The sequence below is a fragment of the Trachypithecus francoisi genome, unplaced genomic scaffold (genome assembly GCF_009764315.1).
Source record: "Trachypithecus francoisi isolate TF-2019V2 unplaced genomic scaffold, Tfra_2.0 Lachesis_group12, whole genome shotgun sequence".
Taxonomy (NCBI): domain Eukaryota; kingdom Metazoa; phylum Chordata; class Mammalia; order Primates; family Cercopithecidae; genus Trachypithecus; species Trachypithecus francoisi.
This window is the reverse complement of record NW_022681457.1, coordinates 82,984,529-83,008,117: the sequence shown is the minus strand read 5'-3', so window position 1 is coordinate 83,008,117 and position 23,589 is coordinate 82,984,529. Positions and strand designations below refer to the sequence as shown.

At 54.1% G+C, this 23,589-nt stretch overlaps 1 protein-coding gene across 5 annotated transcripts in view; it reads right to left on the bottom strand.

The window, feature by feature from the left end:
• Window positions 1-23,589, bottom strand: part of HIVEP3 (HIVEP zinc finger 3) — a 529,998-nt gene that overhangs the window by 14,149 nt on the left and 492,260 nt on the right. For all 5 annotated transcript variants that reach the window (XM_033226865.1, XM_033226866.1, XM_033226867.1 and 2 more), the window contains one exon: window positions 4,072-4,247. In XM_033226865.1, coding sequence (XP_033082756.1) covers window positions 4,072-4,247 — 176 coding nt within the window. The remainder of the gene's footprint in view (window positions 1-4,071; window positions 4,248-23,589) is intronic.

The following is a 23,589-nucleotide window of genomic DNA, read 5'->3' as shown; positions in this document are numbered from 1 at the left end:
TAATGAACCAAGCTAGATGCTGGGCACACAATGGGTATACAATAGCCACGTATGGGAAATGCCCTTCTCATTGCAGGAGGAAAATGTTGGAAGGAACTTCAAAGTCCATGTAATTCAACCCCCACCAGGCTGAGATTCTCTCTGCTTCTGATCTAACTCTGGGCCCAGGTGCTGATGGCACCATTAGACAAGATCACTGGCTGTCTCGGACGCTGGCAGGGCTGCTTGAGCCAACACAGCGAATCAGGTGGCCCACAGCCACAGTGCTGTTGGTGCTGAGTTCCATTTAGACTCAGGTCTCGAGACTCTGGGGGCCTTTCCCACTCCATGTGGAGGCAGAGTGGAACCTAGATGGAACCTGGCAGCCTTGGGTTTGACTGTGGGCTCTGCAGCTTGCTAGCTGTGGGCTCTTGGGCAAGTTCCTTAACCTTCTGAGCCCCCGTTTCTGCAACTGTGAAGTAATACCTACCTCGTGCGGATGTGGGAGGACTTGATGAGGTGACACATGTAGAATGGCAGCAGAGTGTGCCTGGCAGAGAGCAGACCCCTGTCCCCATGCCAGTCACTCTATTGAGCAGCTGGGGGCTCTGCCACGCACCATGCTGGGTGTGGAGGAAGAGATGCTAAGATGATGCTTATGGTGAAATGGTTTTACCTTTCTCAGGAGAAGGCACCAGGGAGCCCCCCCAAAGGGCTGTCTCTCCTCTGCCCCCAACCCCGGGGGTGCAGGGAGGAGTCAGGATCGGAGGTGACTTTGCGGGTCCAGGAGTGGACACTGGTTGGGCAGCCCTGAGTGCTGTCTGGGTCCCTCTGTGACTTCCCTCTCCAGGTCCATCTCCTCCTCTGTGAAAGGGGAAGGTGGGGCACATGGCTGCAGGTGCAGCCTGAACACCACTTCCCTGTTGAGGGCCAGGGCCTCGGCTTGTCAGGCAGAGTCATAGTTTCTCAGTCATCCCAGACCCCACCAAAGCCTGACAGGCCTGGAATGAAGAGCAAAGGCAAGTGAGAGGGAAGGCGATGGGTGGGGGAGAGGCAGAACCTCCGATAAAAGGGCATCCACCACCAACCCTGCCTGCCTCATTCGGCTTTGACCAACCGCTCTGTCCCTGCCCCTGCCGGCCTGGCAGACCTGAGGCCATCTCTGTCCCCCGAGGCGATCGGTGCAAGGGCCTGGACATGGCACAGCCATCTGCCAGCCTCTGGGAACCATCTGAGAAGAGGAAATCGGACCCCCCAGCCGCCACAGGGCCACCCACAGGCCTCCCCAGCCCCACCTACTGACGCGTTCCTTAGCCAGTTTCCAGAGGCCTGAGCTGCTGCCACGACGTCTGACACAAGAGACGAGACACACACGGCAGACAGAGACAGACAGGCAGGCAGGAGGGGCTCCCCAGGCCTTGGGGTAGCTGGGTGGTAGGGCCGGGAGGGCCGCCTGGGGCAGGCCTGGAGGTGGCCCGATAGGGAGGCGCACAGCCCCAGAGAGAAGAGGCCTGTGTTGTCTGAGCTGATGGCTTACGGGACCCAGCACTCCACAAAGACACCTGGCCCCAGAAACAGACAGGAGCTCCAGCGTCCTGCTCTCCCTTCACCCCCATACTGCAGAGAGAGCTAACAGGGAGCCTTCCCTGCTTCGATTGCCACCATCCCCACTGGCCTTCCCTCTGTTAGTCAAACAGTTTCAGATTCCACCATTTCCCATCTGCTCCCTGCGTTGGTTCTGGAAGGTTCTAGTCTTCTAGAAGCCCCTGTGAACAGCTGAGGAAGAGCTCAGGGCACTGCCTGATCACTGGTTGAGAGCACGGCCTCATGGGCCTGGCCTTCGGGACAGCAGGGGCAGCCTTCCCTCGGGGGATGCTCTATACCCCTGGAAATGTGGACGGCCTACCGCCCCTCTGTTCAGATTATGCACTCTGGACCCTCCAAGGCCCTCCAGGGCCCCAGCTCTGTGCTGGCTCACAGAGACCCAGGAAGGGACTGCAGACAGGCTCAGTGTGGCTTCCAATGAAGGCATCTCCTAGAAAGTAGGGGCTCTTGCTAGGGACCCAAGGCAAAGGGAATCGAGTGGGCCCCCTGCAGGAAACTGCTTGGGCTGGAAACTTCCAGTCTCACGGGGCAGAGTGATGGTTTCCTGAGGCGATGGGCAGCCCCGGCTGCGTGTGGAGCACAGGTGTGCTCTGCATGGCCCTGGGCTGGGAACTCTCAGGGCTCCTCAGGCTGAGGACAGTGTGGTCCCCTGGACACAGGCCATTCCAAGTGCAGCTTTTTGCCACCCACCCTAGGGAAGGGAGAAAACTAACTGCTCAGAGAAAGGAAGACGATGGGGTGATGCCCTGGAGCTCGGGTCCTGTGTTCTAGTTGCAGCTCCAGCATTAACAGCTATTCTGCTTTCTGGGATCACTTTCTTCACCTTCAAGGGGACTTGGGTGAGAAGTTTTCTGCTTTTAGAGTTGAAGACCGTCCATTGAATTGTCAGTCAGTTATTTCCATCTTACTCTTCCATAAAATCTCAACTGGCTGCAGAAGGCCAGAGGAAGTGCGGTTGGAGGACGTGTCAGGGACAGCCCATGTCCAGGGCGACGCATGCTGGGCAGGGCTCCAGGGATGGAAGACACTTTCGAAGCACCCATGGGGTGGGTGCGGAGTCCTGGGCCTATCTGCCCTCTCTGGGCAACCTTTGGGACATTGTTTATGAGACACTAAGAGAGAAGAGGATCAGGGAAAGGCAGTGGGAGGGCAGGCACCTCTGTTTAAACCAAAACCTTGGCAGGAAAATTCGAGCTCAACTTGCAGATGATGGCGAGGGGACAGAGCAGGGCAGGGGTTCAGTTAATGGTGTCAGGAGACCAGAAACGGGAACACAGTCAGAGAAGAGGCCACTGTCCCAGGGGATGTGATAAACTGGTGCTTGACCTGGTTTAGAGAGAATGGAAGGGGCCAGGTAGCAAGAGCACAGAGGAAGTGAAGAGGGGTAGGGACCCTGCTGGGTCCCCTCCAGAACAGCGGCCCAGCCTCGCTCGCCGGGAGCAACTTTGCCAACAGAAGAAAGGTCAACAGGTGGCACAGCTGAAGGATGCCCTTGAGTTTCACCCCTTGAGAAACCGCGGGGCTCCCAGAAGACCCCAACTTGCTCAAAGGAGAAGACAGGACCCTGATGTCCAAACCCTGATCCAGGAATCTATAAAGCTCAAGAGGCTGAAGACACCAGGGTGCCGAGAGCCCTGGGTCTCCCTCCAAGGCACTTCAGTCTGCAATGACCAAGCTGCCAGGACCTTCCCTGCCTATCCTGCAGGAGGAGAGTGTGATCCAAGAATCCCATGGACTCAGCTCCTTCGTCCACACCAGGGGCCTGGCCTGGGTGGCCATGGCAGGCCAGGCCATGCCCATCACCCATCGCAGCTCTCTGGGATGCACGCCTTTCACAGTAGGCCCCTCCTTTCACCAGTGACTACCAGAGCCTATCCTGACCCTGATGTGGGGTGTGGCCGGGGCAGGGGTGACAGGGCTGCCAGTCTGGGAGTCGGGGGCCGGCCCTGTGCTGAGACGTGCAGAGAAGCTGGGTGGAGCAGGGACAGGGTGGGAGTGGAGAGGTGGGTGGAGGTCGGTGCACTCTGGCATGAGAAGTGAGCATGCGAGTGTGTTAAGCAGCTGGGAGTGGAATGGATTTCCAAATGCAAGAGTGGCAGTGACAAGCATGGATGCTGGAGTGCCTCAGATCAGTGGATAAACGGCTCAGGAGACATGCAGAAGGGAGGGGAGATGAGAGAAGATGCAAAACCAGGAACGGTGAGCAAGAGTGCTGCACCAGGCTGGGCAGGCCAGGGCCAGGCAGCCACAGGTGTAGGGGCTGTGTGCGTGTTCCAGGAGGATGGCTGGGGGCAGCCATGGGGAGCCACAGGCCAGTCTGGAGCCAGCTGCCCTGCCACTGGGCACCAAGCTGGGTGGGAATCCAGGAAATGGAGCTGCTCCAGGCCCCCTGCAAAGAGGTCTGGGCACCTGAACTCTGTGCTGGGACTCCCAGAGGGGAGCTTCCTGCAGCGGGCAGGGGCAGTGCCCCAGCTGACTCTCTCTTACCTTTGGTTTTAAAAGCAAAGTGACAGTGCTTGCACACATAGGGCCGGACGTCAGTGTGGGTGCGGATGTGTTTCTTCAGCATGCTGGGCTTCTTGCAGCGAATTCCACACTCCTCACAAACATATTTCCCTCGGCCGCGGCCTCGCACATATACATACTCTTCGTTTGATTTGTACCTATGAGCAACAGGCGTCATAGTAAAGGGAAAAAAAAGGAGAAGAGGCAGATTCCCACCTCAGAAGATGCACGCGCTTCCTAGCTTCATCCAGCCCGTTACAGACGCAAGGAATGGAGGTCACGGAACCAGAGAGGACCATGGGAGTGGGAGGAACTGAGTTACCCTGGGGATCCACCATGGACCCCTGCGCCCCTCCCCCTCAGACGGGGGGAGCTGCACTATTCTTCCTCCCCCAGAGGCAGCAGACACTGGTGCGTCCCACCGAGAGGATGTGGAGCTGCAGGGTGCCAGACAGCCTCCTTGGCAGAGCCAGCCCAGCTACAGCTTCACCCACAAAGAACAGCCACCGCAGGCCACCTGAGTCCTAGAGAGGGAATGATGATGATAAAACAACAGCAGCAGCTCGGGCAGCCGCCATTCACCAAAGGCTCACTCTGCCAGGCACTTTACCCAAATCAAAGCACAACCACCTCACCATGGAAAGCCCGTGAGACCCCGAGGCTTAGAGACAGTGAGAGACTCGTCCAAGATCCCATAGCCAGAAGGTGCCAGAACCAGGCTCTGAAAGTGCCTCCCCCAAAGCCTGTCCAATCTGCCAGGAAGCCGCCCTGACGTTCATGGGAGGAGAAGGAACAGGGACCACCATTGCTTCCCTGGCTTCAGAGTTTGGAATGAGGAGTCCTGAGCTCTCTCCCTCACCTGCACCTCAGTCTTCACGCTCTGCAGGCTGCAGGGTCCCAGCCACCTGCCACATCGCTTGGGGTTCTATCTGGAAGTGCCACCAGCTTTCAGGAGCTGCCCCTGAAGCATGAATCAGAATGCTCTTATTTCCACTTAGAAGGAAACCCACAGGTCCCACATGCGCAACAGGATCACGATGAAGCCGTCTTGTTCTAATGCTATACATGTGCAAGTCTCAGATGCGGTGGGGAGGGTGGCAGGGGATGCGCCAGGAGAGGGGACCCTGGCATACTTCCAGGAGGAGCCTTCTGACTCGTGAAGCCTGAGAGGCCACTGGCAAGGCACATGTTGGAGGCGTGGCCTCTCAGCCTGTGGAGCGCACCTTCCAATGCCAGCCAGAGCTGCCCGTGCCCTACTCACTCTGCACCACCTGCCCCAACCAGGTCCAGCACAGAGGGGCAGGAGGTGGCTGGGAGGAGGTGAGCCAGGGACAGCAGTAGGGGCTCCACCCTGCTCCAATGGGGCCGTCAGCTTACAGCTGAAAGGACGTCGGAAGGAAGGGCTTGGAAGAGGGGACTTAAGGGAGAGAGCCTGCTGGCAGCAACGGAACCACCACCACCACACCCCTGCCCTCACACTCGCCCTCACACATGCTCACACCCCACACTCACCCTCACACTCACCCTCACATTCATACATGCTAACGCCCCCACACTCACACGCTCACCCTCCCATGCTCACCCTCCACACACATGCTCACACCCCACACCCCCCACAACCCCCACACTCACACCCCACACTCACATACTCCACACCCCATCCTCACACTTACACTGACACCCCTGCCCTCACACACTCGACTCTCCTCCCCACACCCCTACCCTCCACACACCCCACCCTCACACATGCTCACGTCCCCACCTTCATACACATACATACACTCACTTCACTCACCCCACACCCCCCACACCCTCACACTCACACCCCTACACACTCCCACAACCAGACATTTGCGCCTCTGCTTGAATACTCATATACCCCATATTCACACATACACACACCACCACCCTCACCCATCCACACATTCACAACTCCAGACTCATTTCCACATCCCCACACACTCACACACCCACACCCCACAATCACACCCCCCACATTCACAGTCACCCCCACAGTCACACATCCTCACACTCCCACTCACACCCATGCATACTCCCACAATCACACCCGCACACCCACACCCCCACACTCCCACATACACGGACATGCACCACACCCCTCCACCCTCACACAGTCACACACGCTCACACCCATGAACACACACCACACACTTAAACTCACTTGCACACTCAGACCTCCACGCTCATGCTCACACACTCTCCTGGCACACTCACCCTCACCTCACACATGGACTGCTGTTCACTAGTACAGGTGAGCTCTGTTTTTTTTTTTTTTTTTAATCACTTCAGATTTGGCCAACTGATGCCGTCAAGGAGTCTACAACTGCCCCTTCTCCACCGTGGCTGCCCTGACCAGCCAGTTTTTGCCGCGTCCCCAGTGGGGGCCACCTTTCTGCGGGATCCAGGACACGCGCCACCTTGCGTCTGAGAGGAGGAACTGAAGGCCGTGGCAGCGGCGCGCGGAAATGACTCGTTTCTCTTAGGAAGGGCACTCTGTGGCCAAGCACGAGGCACCTGCCTCCAAGTGACAGCGGCTCATCCTCACGTAGCAGATCTCCAGGACCAAAACCAGTTGCTCACACCTGGATCTTAATTCCCATGTCCTTCCATGCCCCTGGGACCTGGTGGCTGGGGAAGATGGCTGAGATGGGGCCCCCTTTCCCAGCTAGGAGAAGACAGAGTGAGGACGGCTTGGTCTCCCCTTTGCACTGGAGGTCCCGCCACCTCATGGACACTAGCCTCCACCTGGCCCTGCTCATCGGGTCCATGGCACTTGCTCCCCTCCTGCCAACACCCACAATGGTGTCCTTCAGCCTAGCCTTCACCCTGCTGATCCCCACACAGCACAGCCACTCTGATGTCTACCGTGCCTGTGTGCCAGCCAACCTAGAAGCAGGTGCCAGGGTCCGTCTGCCCCAGCTGCTCTCAGACCCCTTCATTTCCTCCTCCACATCAAGCTTAAATGGTACATGGTCTTTCCAAATGGAGACAGAGAGAGAGTGATAGGAAGGGAAAGAGGGAGAGAGAGGACTCTGAGCCTTCAAGGGTGGTGCCTTGACTTGGGGTGGGGTATACACAACCACGTGCAGCACCTTGTCACATCAGGGAGGGAGTGCAGCCTGCTGCGGATCATGAGAGAGGAGCCTGGGTTGGGTGAGGCCAGGGATGATAGGAGAGATAGAGGACAGGAGAGATGGAGGACGGGAGAGAAGGGAGGACAGAAGAGAAGGGAGGTCAGGAGAGATGGAGGACAGGAGAAATGGAGTATAGGGGAGATGGAGGACAGGAGAGAAGGGAGGTCAGGAGAGATGGAGGACAGGAGAAATGGAGGATAGGGGAGATGGAGGACAGGAAAGATGGAGGACAGGAGAGAAGGGAGGACAGGAGAGAATAGAGGACAGGGGAGATGGAGGACAGGAGAGATAGAGGACAGGAGAGAAGGGAGGACAGGAGAGAAAGAAGGACAGGAGAGATGGAGGACAGGAGAAATGGAGAACAGGGGAGATGGAGGACAGGAGAGATAGAGGACAGGAGAGATGGAGGACAGGAGAGAATAGAGGACAGGACAGAAAGGAGGACAGGAGAGATGGAGGACAGGAGAGAAGGGAGGACAGGAGAGAATGGAGGACAGGACAGAAGGGAGGACAGGAGAGATGGAGGACAGGAGAGATGAAGGATGGGGAGATGGAGGACAGGGGAGATGGAGGACAGGAGAGATGGAGGACAGGAGAGATGAAGGATGGGGAGATGGAGGACAGGGGAGATGGAGGACAGGAGAGATGGAGGACAGGAGAGATGAAGGATGGGGAGATGGAGGACAGGGGAGATGGAGGACAGGAGAGATGGAGGACAGGAGAGATGAAGGATGGGGAGATGGAGGACAGGGGAGATGGAGGACAGGAGAGATGAAGGATGGGGAGATGGAGGACAGGGGAGATGGAGGACAGGGAGATGGAGGACAGAAGGAGGACAGGAGAGAAGGGAAGATGGGAGATGAGGACAGGAGAGATGAGGATGGGGAGATGGAGGACAGGAGAGATGGAGGACAGGAGAGATGAAGGATGGGGAGATGGAGGACAGGGGAGATGGAGGACAGGAGAGATGAAGGATGGGGAGATGGAGGACAGGGAAGATGGAGGACAGGAGAGATGGAGGACAGGAGAGATGAAGGATGGGGAGATGGAGGACAGGGAGATGGAGGACAGGAGAGATGGAGGACAGGAGAGATGAAGGATGGGGAGATGGAGGACAGGGAGATGGAGGACAGGAGAGATGGAGGACAGGAGAGATGAAGGATGGGGAGATGGAGGACAGGGGAGATGGAGGACAGGAGAGATGGAGGACAGGAGAGAAGGGAAGATGGGAGATGAGGACAGGAGATGGAAGACAGGAGAGATGGAGGACAGGGGAGATGGAGGACAGGGGAGATGGAGGATAGCAGAGATGGAGGACAGGAGAAATGGAGGACAGGGGAGATGGAGGACAGAAGGGAGGACAGGAGAGATGGAGGACAGGGGAGATGGAGGACAGGAGAGATGGAGGACAGGAGAGAAGGGAGGACAGGAGAGAATGGAGGACAGGACAGAAGGGAGGACAAGAGAGATGGAGGACAGGAGAGATGGAGGACAGGAGAGATGAAGGACAGGGGAGATGGAGGACAGGGGAGATGGAGGACAGGAGAGATGGAGGACAGGAGAGAAGGGAAGACGGGAGATGAGGACAGGAGATGGAAGACAGGAGAGATGGAGGACAGGGGAGATGGAGGACAGGGGAGATGGGGGATAGCAGAGATGGAGGACAGGGGAGATGGAGGACAGGGGAGATGGGGGATAGCAGAGATGGAGGACAGTGGAGATGGAGGACATGAGAGAAGGGGGGACTTTGGTAGGCACCCCTGGAGCAATGTCAGAGTGTTGAGAGCCTGCAGTATTTGGTTGCGGAGAGGAGATGAGCCTGGAGGAAAGGCAGGCTGGATCACCATTGGCCTTGAACACCACGCTAAGTTTGGGCTTGATAAAAGCCTTAAAGAGAAATATAAAGTCTCCAAGAGAGGATATTCCCTGGCCATGGGAATGACCTGGAAGAGGAGAGAATGAATCCAGGCCCAGGCTCATGTTCCAGAACAGGGATTTGAGATGCCTTCAGGGCATAGGCTCCACAGGCCTCGGTGGCCATTTCGATGGGGCAGGGGTCAGAATGAAGGAGAAACCAAAATCCAGAAGTTTCAACTTGGCTCAGTGGCACCACCCTTGAGCTTGGGGGGAAGTGATGAAGGATCCGAGTCCTTAAGCATTGAGTATGAGATGTTCATGAGGAAGACATGAAGAAACGTCCTTGTGTCAGAGTTAGAAATCAGTGGGACTCAGAAGGGGATGTGTAGATTTGTGAGGAGGATGACCCCACAAGACAGAAGGGGGTGGTGCTGAGGGCAGAGGCCTGGGTGGCACTCAAATGCAAGGGTGGGCAGAACAAATGGCACCCCAAACCCTGCCCTCAAAAAGAGAAAGGTCAGAGACGCAGGAAACTGGGAGAGAACTGTGGCTTAGCCAAGAGGAGAGGGTTTAGAGGAGGAGGGGCCCGTGGCTGGACATCCCAGAGAGCTTGAGGAGGACGGTTGCTGAAGACCCAAGACTTGAAAGAGGGCAGTCCTGGTTCAACGACCTGGAACCTGTGGCTCCTCTGCTTCTTGAAGGCCAGGACCGAGTCTTGCCCAGCTTTGAGGTTCCCAAAGGGTCCAGCCCAGGGACAGGCCTATGGCAGCTGTCCATCAGTGTGGACCTCCCCAAGCCTGAGGCGGACCTGCCGGGCTCCAGGTCCAGCTCCTCCTGTGGTGCCAGGGCCCACCTCATCCACCATCCTCTCCCATAGCTTCCCAGCAACGTCACCGCCTCCCTCTCCTAGCCCCTTCCACCACCACAGACACAAGCCCAGCTCTCTTCCCATCACAAATCTACCAGCCCCAAGCCTCCGTGGGCCCAACCCGCGCCAGCTCTGCTGCCCCTTTCCTGCACAGCCCGGATCTGGAGAGGGCTGTCCACACCTCCTCCCCACTCTATGCTTTTGAGCCACTGCGGCCCAGCTCTGATGACCAACTGTTCTTGCCAAGGTCACAGCTTGTTCCACTGCAAGTTTGATTGCCTTATCTTGTCTGCCCTCTCGCCGACCTTCTGGAGGCACCTGCTGGCTCCAGTGACCCCATTCCCTACTGCTTGTGTCTCCTTTGCAAGCTCCTTTTTTGCCCACCCTTTCCCAAGCCAACATGGCCCCCGCCAGCCTCCGACCTGGACTCTTCTCACCACACACCTTCCCCAGGTGACCCTCCACCTGGGTGCTGATGGCCCCCAGCCACTACTCTCTCGAGTTCTGATGCCTTTGCTGTACATCTAACTGCCCCTTAGTATCATCTCTGGTGGTTTTCAGGCACCTCATACCTTGTATGCCCAGAACCGGTCTTCCAAGTCCCTCCACCTGTAGTGTCTGCTCCTGGATTCCCGTCTCTTTCAGTAAGCAGCACCTGCACCCATGTGGCTGGCCAGGCCCACAGCTGGGCTTCATCCTTGATGGCTCCATTTCCTTCATGCTCCATAATCAATCCACCACCACAACCATCAGTGCTACATGCAATGCATGCTCCAAGGGTGCCACCTCTCTGTCCCCACCAGCCCTGGCCACCACCCTCTCTCCTATACCACTGCCTCCTTTCTTCACAAAACAGCCAATAGGAGCTGTCCCCAAATCTGTCGAGGCTTGCCACTCCTCCCAGCCTAGAGGTTCCACTTCATGCTTCTCCCACTACCATCAGAGCAAAGCCCCGCTCCTTTCCTTGGCAGGGAAGGCCCAGGGCACCATCTGCCCTTGCCACCTCCCCAGCTCATCTCCCACCAGTTCCCACTGATCCCCCCATTTCCTGCTGCACTCCTCTTCCAGCCATGCCAAAGGTCACCTGGGGCCTCATGTCCCTGCCCCAGCACCATCCCCTCTCCTGTATGACCAGCTCCTCCACTCTACCAGAACTTTGAACCAAGGTCCTGTCCTTTGGAGGCCCGTCCCACAAGCCTTCTCTGGGCCTTCTCACGCCTTCTCACCCGCTCCTGCTTCAGGGCACTTGTCAGGCTGTGTGTACTGCAATGGCCTTTTCACAAGCATAGCCCCCATCATCCCTGCATGGGTGAGGACCACATCTACCTCATTTGTCAGGGCATCCCCAGCAGGTGCCCAATAAATATTCATTAGCTGCACATCAGAGAGACCAGTGAGGCCTTCTTTCCTGGGGCCTGCAATCCTCAGATTCTAGCCTTGACTTTCCCACTCCAGGAGCTCCTGGGCGCAAGTTTAATTGATTCTGGGCTCCCGAAGGAGGCGGGACACAGGCAGTGCCTCAGAACCTTGATGGACAGATAACGCTGCCCCCTTTCTGAGAGGAATGACTCTGCTCAGCGGGGGAGAGGTGGGCAGGATGCTTGGGTCTCGGTTCTGCTCTTGTCGGAACTCGCCGGGTGACCTTGGGCAAATCACTTTCTTTCCCTCGGAAATAGTTCTCATACCTGAGACACGACAGAGCACTGTCACATGCCTGGCATCGCTCGATCCTCCCATCAACCCTTTTACCATTGTCTCCATTGTATAGAAAAGGGAACCAAGGCCCAATGGGTTCATTGACATGGCCAAGACCACCCAACCAGCAATTTTACCATGCAGCACCCTGTTCCCGCAAATCAACACTTTCAGATGATGCTGACCAAGGTTTTGTTAGCATCTTCCCTCTCCCAAGGACCTGTTACACTGCAGACAAATAAGAATGGCATCACTCCCTGCCCAGCCCTTCCAGCCAGCGCTGGGGTTGAGCCCCTGGGTGTTGACAGCTGTAGAGAAATGCTGGGGAACAGCCAGGGAGGGGAACTGGAACACCATGTTGGGGGTCCCTGGGGGTTAAGTCCTGCTTCCCTGGTCTGCTGTTCTCTTCCCTCCTCCACCCCAGGCAGCTCCTTGGAGGCCTGTGCCACAGGCTGCCCCGGGGAGAAAGTGACCGACTTCCCTGCCTGTTCTGAGGCTGAAAGACGGTCCACTGCTGATGGGCCCGGCAGGGCTGACTCATGGAGTAATTTCTCACAGTCCCCCTGCCCACCTGGTTTCTGTTGCCCTCACAAGCTGGGGGTGTCAGTCAGTGTGAAAAACAATGTTTGGGTTTGTTCTTAAAGAAAAAGAGCTGTTTCTGTGGGTTTTGAATAGCTGCCTCCAGGGACTTTGAAATCGAACAGCCTGACTGCCTGGGGCTCAGGGCTGTGACTTCCAGGCCATGCAACAAGGTGGGGCTGGAGATCCTGACCCATCATTGTGTCACCAGGGGTTCCAGACCCCTGTCTGGAAGCAGCCCTCTGCCCCATACCTGGGGTCAGGTCAGGACAGAGGCTATGGGGAGGGGTATGCTGAGACCAGGGTCTTCACGGATGGATCTTTTCATTCTTATGCGGTGGCTCTAAGCCTCATGGACTCAAAAGAAAAGAAAAAGATCCTTAAACAACCCCTTGATCAGGAGGGTCTTATAATCTTCACTGAATAGAGAAGGAAATGGAAACAGAGAGGTTGAGTGTCTTGCCCAAAGTCACAAGGCAACTCAAAAGTGGTGAAGCAAGGACTGGACCCCAGATCTGACTCGTGGGCCCTGAAGTGCAGCACAGTACGATCTGGTGCGATGTTCTCTCCAGCCCTCGGCAGCTTCTCCTGCAATCCCCGCGGCTGGTGCTACTGAGCCGCCTGACTGTGAACCATCAGCACATGGTATCTTGGGTTGTAGCAGACCCGCAGCTTCTGCTAAGCACGCAGCAACTTGGCACAGAGCCCGCAAAGGACATGACACGTTCCTCTGCTCAAGGTGCCAAAGAGGGGCTGTGGTGGAAACTGCATGGCATTTCAGGCAAGGCGATGGAGGAGGTTGTTGTTCCTGGACTCTGAATATAGCAAAGATGGAAAGAAGCTGCTCTGCCATGCAGTGGGCTCCCTGTCACCAGCACTGTTCACGCAGAGGCCAGATGAACAGGGTATGAGGTCTTCTAGTAGTAGGTAGCAGGTAGAATAGCATTATTTTACTACTCCTAGCTAGTAGGAAGGAATTCATGATGTCTACGTGCTCAGGACATGTCCAGCACACAGACAGAGGGGCTTTGGATGGATTAGCTTGTGTATGAGTGTCATAACATTGTAAAGTGGATATACTTAGTTCACTTGGATATATTTAGTTTAGCATATTTGTTCCAGTAAATATAAATGAATATATTTACTCCTAAGACCAAGTGGAGGCTCAGGGCACTAGAGGGGGATGGGCTGGCAACATGATCAAGCGAAGCAGAGGAGGTGTAGGAGGGGGAGCGGTGGGGACTGTGGTGACCTGAGAGGCAGGGCACATCCCTCTCTGAAGGGGCAGTGGCTACTCCCGCCCCGCCAAATGCCACATGAGATTGTTACATCTTCCAGTGTTTTCAAGGAAACCACAAATCCAGATTTAAAAAAAAAACTAAAAATATTAGCAAACTCTTTTCCTAGCCAGGGGAACTGAGACACACAACACCTGGAAAAAAAAAAATATATATTAGCAAACTCTTACACTGGGTGCCAAGCACGATTTTAAATGCTTTACATGCATTACCTCATTAAATTACGTGACAGCCCTATGTGATGGGACTGTCATGATTCCCATTTATATAGGAGAAAACAGTCACAGAGAGGTTAAGTAATCTGCCCAAGGTCACACAGCCAGTTAGTTAATGGAGTCAGAATTTGAACTCAGGTCGCCTGGCTACAAAGTTCATGTGCTTAACTGTTGTGCAATTCTGTTTTTTAAAAAACATTGTGTAAGTCAAATAAAATACAAGAGGCAGATCTAGCCTGGAGCTAAACTTCTGGCTCAAAGTAATTTCCCTAAGGTCACATAGCTAGTAAACAGGGGCATGTCTGACCTTCAAGCCCGTGACTTTTCTCTTCACCAAGCTGCATTATTTTCTGAAATGAAGGGATGAACTCAATGGCCTTCAAGTTACCTTCTTAATCTGAGATTCTATGTATTAAGCTATTCTGCATTTATATTATGACTTTTCCACCTATTATTCATATTTAATTAGAGAACTCTTGCATCTCTTCCAAGTCTGGATATTTTAAAGGTTTGCTGAATTTCTGATTTTATTATGATCTTGTTGCCAAATATGCTTTCCTCCCAGGAGGCACACTTCTTGGGTGTACTCAGTCATGCAAAGCAAGAGGAAGATGTGATGAGCAATGCACACACTGTCGCTCTGAGACCTACTTTGGCGGGCAACCTGTGTCTGTGAAGCAAGGCTAGGGGCCAGTTCTCAGAGGTCCGGTGCCCTAGGAGGTCCAGCCATGGTGAGCTGGCTGGCTTGTCCGCAGTGACACGCTGCTTTTTGAGTGAAACTCACAGAGGAATGGATGTCTGTGGGAAGAGGGGCAAGTGCCAGGTGGTACAGCCTGCTGAGCTGTGTCTCTCTTCAAAATATTCAGTTGCCAAGAGGTAGTAGGACACATCCCCTGGTGGAAAGTGAACTGGGGAGGCCATGTGGGTCACGGGGGAATTTCACACTGGGTTCTGGGTATACCCCAGATTCTCCTTTTGTTGGGGTTCTGCAGAAACTACATCACGTCATAACGCTCAGGCTGGGGGCCATTAGGTGCACCCTCCAGGGACATAGAGCCCACCAGCACAGTCTCTGTTCTAAACAGCGACGTGAGCTGCAAGCATGTGAATTTACTCAACAGTACTTCCTAAGGCCTGGTCTGAGCCTGGCGCTGGGCCAGGGCCAGAAATATAAAGCTAAATAAAACCCTGACCTTGGTCTCAAGTGTGACTAACAGGCACTTAAAAGATCGTAAAGCAAAGAGATGGAAACAGTAATACAGACAATGAGCAAAGTGCTACGGATGATGAGAGGAGGAACCAGCGGGGGTGGGTGTCAGGTGGCTTCTGCAGAAGAAATGCCTTTGTCTGGAACTTTTTGGGTGCACAGGGTCAGACCTGAGACTCCTGTTTTATGCGTCTCCGCCTGGGTGCAGTGTGGAGGATGGTGTGGGTGGGAGGTCTGGAGGCCAGGAGAGGCTATTGTGACTGTAGAGAGCCCAGTTGGGCAGAGGCAAGGGCAAGAGGAAAGTGGACCTAGATTCGAGAGAGTTCGGCAGTGGCCTGAGAGAAATAAGAGGGGAGAGTGGGTCAAGGATGCCTTCTTCTACACCTTCCAGAAGGACTCTTGCTGATGAGGCAAGCTCTTGTCATTTTGCAGGCTTGCTACCTACAGTCGCATTTTCACCATTTCCTTGGTTTTACTATTGTGATTTTTTTTTTTATACTAGGAAAACATCAGCTCCCAGTGGCAGCAGCTGGGAAGATGGCAGCAGCTCAGGGATCTAATGCCCAGCACAGCTCTAAGAATAGGAAATGCTTTTATTCTACAGAATTGGATACGATAGGTGGAGATCCTGTGGAGTGAATTCTGGGTGACCAAGAGCAGAGGCTTAAGAGCCAGCAAGCAGGCACCAAGCCTGGGCTGAAGCCAGCTTGGGTCCGTCAAACGCAGCCGATACCCCGTTTCCAACCAGACAGTGGGGTTAGGGAGGCAGGCAGGAACCCAGAAGCTGGGTTGAAATGAAATGAAACTGTCAGAGGAGTGGGTGCCTTCACTGGGAACGTTAGGTGGAGTTGCTCCAGCCATGAGCAGCCCTGGCCTGCAGGGTTCTAGAACAGTGACTTTCAATCTGTGCTCCGGATTCATGGGGCATGGGGGTGCGGAGGGCGAGCAGTGGGGCCCTGGGTCCTCCACCCCTACCCACAGCAGCTCTGGATCACATTGTTTTTCAGAGGGAGTGTGTTTGTAAACTGAACTTTGTAAAAAGGAGTTCTGTGAATTTAAAAACAATTCGAAAATTACTGTTAGAGAACATTCATGCTTGGAAGGTCCTTAAAACCTCTGATGCAGAGAAGCCTGCTGCATCCTCAGATTTGGCCATTTTCAGGTAGATCCTGTTCACACCCTCCCACAAGTGCATATTCCTCCGGCACCAGGGGACTCACAGTTTCCCAGGCAGCTCCTGCGACTCCTGGGCAGCTCTCTCACTATTAAGCTGAAGTTGTCAACCTGTGCTCACACCCATGCTCTGAGCTCTGGGCAGTCCAGCTCCTCCTTCATATAAGTCTCCAAAAGCTATGATGCTGCTCGAGACTTCTCTCCTCCAGTCTCAGCATTTCCATGTCCTCAAACAATTCCACATGTGAGAAATTCTCCCCAGACTGTCCATCTTCTCCCAGAATGGCCCAGAGCACAGAAGCCCTCAGGTGGGACTGGACCTAGCCCAGGCTGATGCAGGACCATGGTCTCTTCTTTCCACTATTCCAGCCTCACTCCCTATGTCCCAGACCCAGAATGGGGAAGTGACCAGACCCTGAAGAGGCGGGAGCCTGTCTGGTGCTCCACACCACACAAATGGCCAGAGCTGGGAGGGCCGAGGCCTCCCCAAACCACCTGACCTCACAGTGACCAGGCCCTCACTATGTGCCACACACTTTTCATAGGATATCTCCTTTCTTCTTGGTTAACATTTATGAATACTTCTTTTTCTTCTTATTATTATTTTTGCTAAGGAGCACTAAAAAAAGTCAACCAGGGTCATAGGTGAAATCTTTTATCACAAAAATAAACAGCGTTAGTAAGAAAAGGCTGCGAACAGTTTTAAATCCTGCAATGAGCTCAAGGCATCAGTACCATGAAGGCCGTGAAACAGCTTTTAATCTGTCTGAATGGGGCAAGGTAGCCAGAGCTTATGAAGGCAGCTGGTTGGCATCTCTTGCAGCTGTCAAACCTGAATAACACAGGGTTGGGGTTGGGGGAGGATACGTGCTCAGGTCCCAGAGTTACGCCAATCTAGAAGGCAGAAGTACAGAGAGGGCATTCTAATTGCCCCATGACAACAGCCACCTTCTTACCCCATACCCCAAGCAGATCTGTTCCCCACCAGTTAGGATTAGAGGAGAAACAGGGACCAAGGAAAACCTGTCTTTGGACACCTCAGGTCACATCTGTGACCACTGTCTCAGTCTCCTGGGAGGTTGCTCAGCCAACAGGCAGAACCAGGCACGGAGGAAGATCTGGGCTCCCTTGAAGAAAGAATTTTCTGACCCCAGGGCTACAAATTTGGAACAAAGCAAGCCTGAATGGTAGTGAGCTCCCCAACAGGTCTAGTATTCAAGCTCAGATTAAATGACAATGTAAGTCTGGGGCAAAATAGTTTCTAATGGTAGGAGCTGGGCTGGACTCCAGGTCCAGTGGGTTTAGCTGGAATCTAAATGGACATTGCAACCACACTGGTGCTCCAGACATAAACAGCCAGTAGGTGAGTGGGTGGGAAAACAGGAAGGAAGGGAGGGTGTGGTCACCGCTCAGAGGACTGAGGTGGCCTGTCTGATTAGGATGCTGCGGAGTGCAGTGGTTAGGCATGGGGGTGTTGATGCATCAGACTGCAGAGTTCAAATCCCGCCTCCTCCGACCAGCTGTGTGACCCTGAGCAAGCATCCGCCCATGGAGCATGTGCTGATGCTGCTCAGAGGAGCCCAGCTGTGGCTGTGGCTGTGGCTGTGGCTGTGGGATGGTTTTACTACTACATCTCCCAGCTGTTATTTGCAGACTGAGCCACCTCTTCCAATGAAAGCCCTATTTCTCTAACCCACTCTATGGAAATGTGACGTTCCCAACTCAAAGTGGGTTTTCCTTGCAGCAAGCTATTTAGGGATTCCTGTTGTGAGTCCTTTTGTGGAGGGAAGAATCCCTTTGTGAGTCCCACAGCTGCCTTCTAGTGACTGGTGAGTCTGTGTGTTGTGGCCGTGACACGCCGTCCACATCGCCTCCCTCCTGCATCCCCACAGCAGATCTGCAGGCCTCTCAGCAGATCACCCTGCCTGGAATGCTCTCCTTCCCTCTCTCTGATGAAGTTCCAGTTCTCTCCTGAGCTCAGATCCAATCCCAGCTCCTCAGAGGCTTCCCCTGACCCTGAGATGGGTCATGCTCTCCCAGGTCCACCTTGTCTATGGGCAGTAGAAAACAGAGCTGGGCTTACCAGATAGAGCTCCTGAGGTGGAAACCAGGCTCTGTCCCTTATTAGCTGTGTGACCTTGGGCAGGTTACTTAACCTCTCTGTGTCTCAGTTTCTTCACCTGTAAAATGGGGATAATGTCCTATTTCTTGACCTGTGGGTAACTTGGCACAATTCCATAGGTATGTTCACTCTGTAATAACTCAGGGTTCTATACTTATGACTTGGATTATTTTTTGTATGTATGATCTGTTTCAATTAAAAAATTACTACAAAATAATAGCATATGCTCCAAGAGGTGTTGCACATTTTACTTAGTTAATATAGGTTATGTGCTTGGAAGAGTACCTAGCACCGAGTGGGGCTCAATCAGTATTTGCTGTATCTGGCACTTCACCTTCATAGCAATCATCACAGTCAGAGTCATTCTTCAACAGCGGAAGGAAAACCAAGTGCCCCAGATTTCAATAGGTTCAGAAGCCTGGAGATATCTCCCTCACTCACCTCAAAAGTGAAGCCAATGGTTTCGTACTAAGAGGATGGCTCAACTCTCTAGCCCTGGCAATATTGGGACCAGCTGATGGAGTAAGAAGCCACGATGGAGTCTCTACCATCTCCTCCTTCTCTCCAGCCACGGCCAGGTTTGCGGAGGAATCCATAACATGCTGATGGGGATACCGAAGCCCTTGGAAGCTCTCCAAGATCACAGCCAAGGACCCCCCTGCTGGAGGACAATGGAGATGACCATGCTCATGCCAGGATGGGGTCCCAGGCGGAAGAAGCTCCCCACAGAGAAGATTCCTTTGTGCCCATCTCTCCTGATGAGAGTCTTGTCCCCAGGAAGGCCAATATTCCGATGAAGTAGAAGAGGAGCAGCATGAGGAAGAGGAAGATGATGAAGGTGACATGAATGTAGAGGAAAGAGAGGATGCAGACAGAAAGATCGTCACAGAGCCACAGTATCCTGCAGATGCAGAGGCAGTGCAGGGGATGATGGCAGGGAACAAATTACAGGGATGAAGACAGAGCCGCCAACATGGAATGTGAAGCATTTCAGCTTCCAAACTTTGACACTGAATACAGTGCTGAAGAGCAGGCTTCAGTTCCTCCTATGACACATGATCTGTATGACACGGAGCTTGAACCACTCTTCCACTTTTAAAATGGCAATCAGTGGGATGCAGAATCATGGTCCAGATTAACAATATGCAGGGGCAATAACAGCTTCAGGAAAGTTAACCTAACTGTTAGGTTTCTATCGGAATAACGGAGGCGCAAAATGGGTGACCCGTTTAGAAGAAATTCCAAGATGAAGAATAAAGGGGTTTGCTTATCTGCACTTGACAAACATGAAGCAGGACTCCCCTGGTGAGATGGCAGGCTGCACCATGCACACTCTAGATCTGTAAGTAGCCCCTCACCTACCCGCTGCCTTAAATGTCTGACCGCTCAAAGTGGGGGCCAAATTAGTGTCCTCACTAGCAGAAAGTGGGGTCGAGGAGTCAAGGCACAGCCACAAGCTGGTGTGATTCAGCTCCTGCTGCTGCCCGCTGATCCCGTCTCATCTTTCCTTCAGTTCAAAGTGCTTAATGCTTTGGGCAGTTCTTAGCACGACAGATGGATAGATGGTTTTCACGGAGGTAGGCAGGGTGAAAAATGTGGCTCTGAAAAGCTTCCAGAGCTCGTATGTAAAGATCAGACTGTGAGAGTTGTCACTGCTGACTGGGCTATCCCTCAGAACAGCCATTTCTATGAAAACTTCTCAGAGATTAAAGGAGGTGGTAACCAGTTAGCAGAGAACACTTTGTCTCTTCCCAGTCACATGTGGGTAACTGGCTATGTGACCTAGGCCCAGGCCCTTGCCCTCTCTGGTCTCTAGCCACCTCATTGACTCTACAAGGCCTCACAGCTCCAGGGGGTGAGCAGACCCCCTCAACACCCAGGGGCTCCTTATTTAGGTCCTTCCTGGCATATCCATTCTGAGACTGGGGCTAGACCCTCTTGAGAGCTGCACAGTGAACCTGACCATGACCCAGATGCTGGAAACAAGAAAGCAAGGTCAGAATAGGGAAATGAGGTGGAGGCTGCTATAGGCATGGCTCTTTTGGTCTCCTCCAATGTAAGCGCAGGGGAAGTGGAGATGCTTCTTCGCTGTGTTGAAAGTTTTTCATTGACTGGGATCAGCACCTCCTATGACGGTCCAATCTCCTGACCAGTCTTTGTCATGCTCTGTTCTCCTCAGGCCTTCATCTCTTGGAGCTGGTGGCCTTATTGCTGTTCATTCCAGTCACAAGGGCTCCTCCTAGTGCTGCAAGTCACAAAGGATTTTACAGGTCCTGACACAGCCACCAAAGGATCATCTTTATCTTCTGTTGGAGTAGGAAGCAACACCTTTTTTTTTTTTTGAGACGGAGTCTCGCTCTGTCGCCAGGGCTGGAGTGCAGTGGCCGGATCTCAGCTCACTGCAAGCTCCGCCTCCCGGGTTTACACCATTCTTCCGCCTCAGCCTCCCGAGTAGCTGGGACTACAGGCGCCTGCCACCTCGCCCGGCTAGTTTTTTGTATTTTTTTTAGTAAAGACAGCGTTTCACCGTGTTAGCCAGGATGGTTTCGATCTCCTGACCTCGTGATCCGCCCGTCTCGGCCTCCCAAAGTGCTGGGAGGCTTGAGCCACCCTGCCAAGCCGAAGCAACACCTTTATTGATCAGAGCGCCACGTCACCTTTATGATCGAGATGTAGAGGAACGTCTCTCCAGCCCCATGGTATGCCTGTACCTGGTGGCTAACTGGACCCTACACACTGCTCAGCTATTTTCTGCATGGGCTAGACAGCAGCAACCGCAAGAACACAGATGAACATCTGTGATCCTTTAGCTCTACAATGCCTTCTCCTCACTCCAGGACCTCCTCATCCTTACTAGAAACCAGTGAAGGGGGTTATGTCAGTCCTCTTTTTCAAGTGATGAAATGGAGGTTCAGAGAGGTAAAGTCACTTGCCTGAGGTCACACAGCCAGTGGGCAGGAAAAGAAGGGCACCAATCCCCCGTCTTTGAATGGATTAAACACCTTCTGGCTCTCAAGGTTGAAGAAGACATTGCTAGTGGGAGAACTGTTTTCTAGAGCATGGAATAACTGGACAGGGAAGAGGATGTCTCTTCACTGCAAATCTCATCCCTCACTATAGGCCCCAGGGAAGCACCACCACCACCACCTCTACCACCATCACTACCATCACCATCACCATTACCACCACCACCCCCATCGCTACAACCGTCAACATCACCACCACTACCACCACCACCACCTCTATCACCACTGCTACCATCACCACCACCACCACTACCACCACCACCACTACCACCACCATCATCACTACCACCACCACCACCATCACTACCACCACTACCACCATCACTACCATCACCATCACCATTACCACCACCACCCCCATCGCTACAACCGTCAACATCACCACCACCACCACCACCACCACCACCACCACCACCTCTATCACCACTGCTACCATCACCACCACCACCACCACTACCACCACCACCACCACCACACCACCACCACCACCATACCACCACCACCACTACCACCACCATCATCACTACCACCACCACCACCATCACTACACCACTACCACCATCACTACCATCACCATCACCATTACCACCACCACCCCCATCGCTACAACCGTCAACATCACCACCACCACCACCATCACCACCACACCACCACCACCTCTATCACCACTGCTACCATCACCACCACCACCACCACTACCACCACCACCACCACCTACCACCACCACCACCACCACCAATACCACCACCACCACTACCAACACCATCACTATCACCACCACCACCCCTACCACCACGGCTACCATCACCACCACCAGCACCACCACCATCACCACCACCACCACCACCTCTACCACCATCCCTACCACCACCACTACTACCACCACCACCACCATTGCTACCATCACCACCCCCACCACCACCCCCACCACCACCAATACCACCACTGCCACCACTACCACCACTACCACCATCACTACCACCACCACCACCATCACCACCTCTCCCACCATCGCTACCATCACCACCACCACCACCTCTACCACCATCACTACCATCACCACCACCACCACCACTACCATCACCACCACCACCACCATCACTACCATCACCACCACCACCTCTACCACCATTGCTACCATCACGACCACCATCACCACCATCACCACCACCACTACCACCACCATCACCACCACCACCACCACCACCATCGCCACCACCACTACCACCACTATTACCACCACCATCACCACCACCACCACCTCTACCACCACCCCTACCATCACCACCATTATCACCACCACCACCACCACCACCACCACTACCATCCACAGCATTCACTGGACATTCCAGTCCTGGCCCTAGTCACAGAGAGGAACAGGAACAGGTTCTCACCAGAGGCTTGCCATGCAGAAAGCTGACAGTTGGAAAAAGCGGAAAGTAGGGCTCCCAGTTAATGGCAGTGAGGTGTGAAGGAAAGGACACAGGCTTTGAAGCCAAACAGGGCTGACTGTGAATCCCAGCTCCGCTCCTGAGTGACCACGGCCCCTCTGAGTTTAGTGCTTAGTTCTGTGCCTGGAGCATGTAAGTCCCTCAGTCAACAGTGACTGCAGATAGGGTGGAGGGTGGGCAGCAGGGCAGGTGACTACAGCTGGAACAGGCTCAGTCCCTGGGGCCACATGCTGCACCTCAACCAGTGGTCAACAGAGGTGAAGCTGTTTGAGGTCCCTCCTGAGTGTGCAAAGTGACGACTGTAGTGGAGAAGGCGGGCGGGGCTAAAGTCTCCCAGGAGCTGCCCCTCTCTACCCCTCTCTGTGCTAGAATCAGCTCCCTTCACGGCCTGAGAGTGGGAAATTCAGGGCACAGAAAAGCAAGGAGTGCTCTTCTCAGCAGGCTCAGAACTGACAGAGAAGGGTTCCCGAGACAGAACAGACGCAGTTGTCCAGAGGACCTGGCCTCGTTCTCAGAGCAGACATGCCAGGAAGTTTCTAAGTGCGGAGCCCCCAGGTGTGCAGGGACCAGTGCTCACCCCCTGAAGCTGTGAGGCCTTGTAGAGTCAGCAAATTGGCTGAAGACCAGAGCGGACAAAGGCCTTGCCCAAAGTCACACAGCCATTGGCAGCAGAGCCAAGACTACAACCCTAGACTCCTGCTTCTTGAAGCAGGGCTGACGTAACTGGGTGTGTCCTTGCTACAGATGATCACTCACTCCCCACATGCCTCCCTGCATCAGGCCTGGTGCCCAGTAAAGAAATGAGTCAATGCATTGTCTCCAGAAAGCTTGTGGGCAGCTCTCCAGGAGCACTG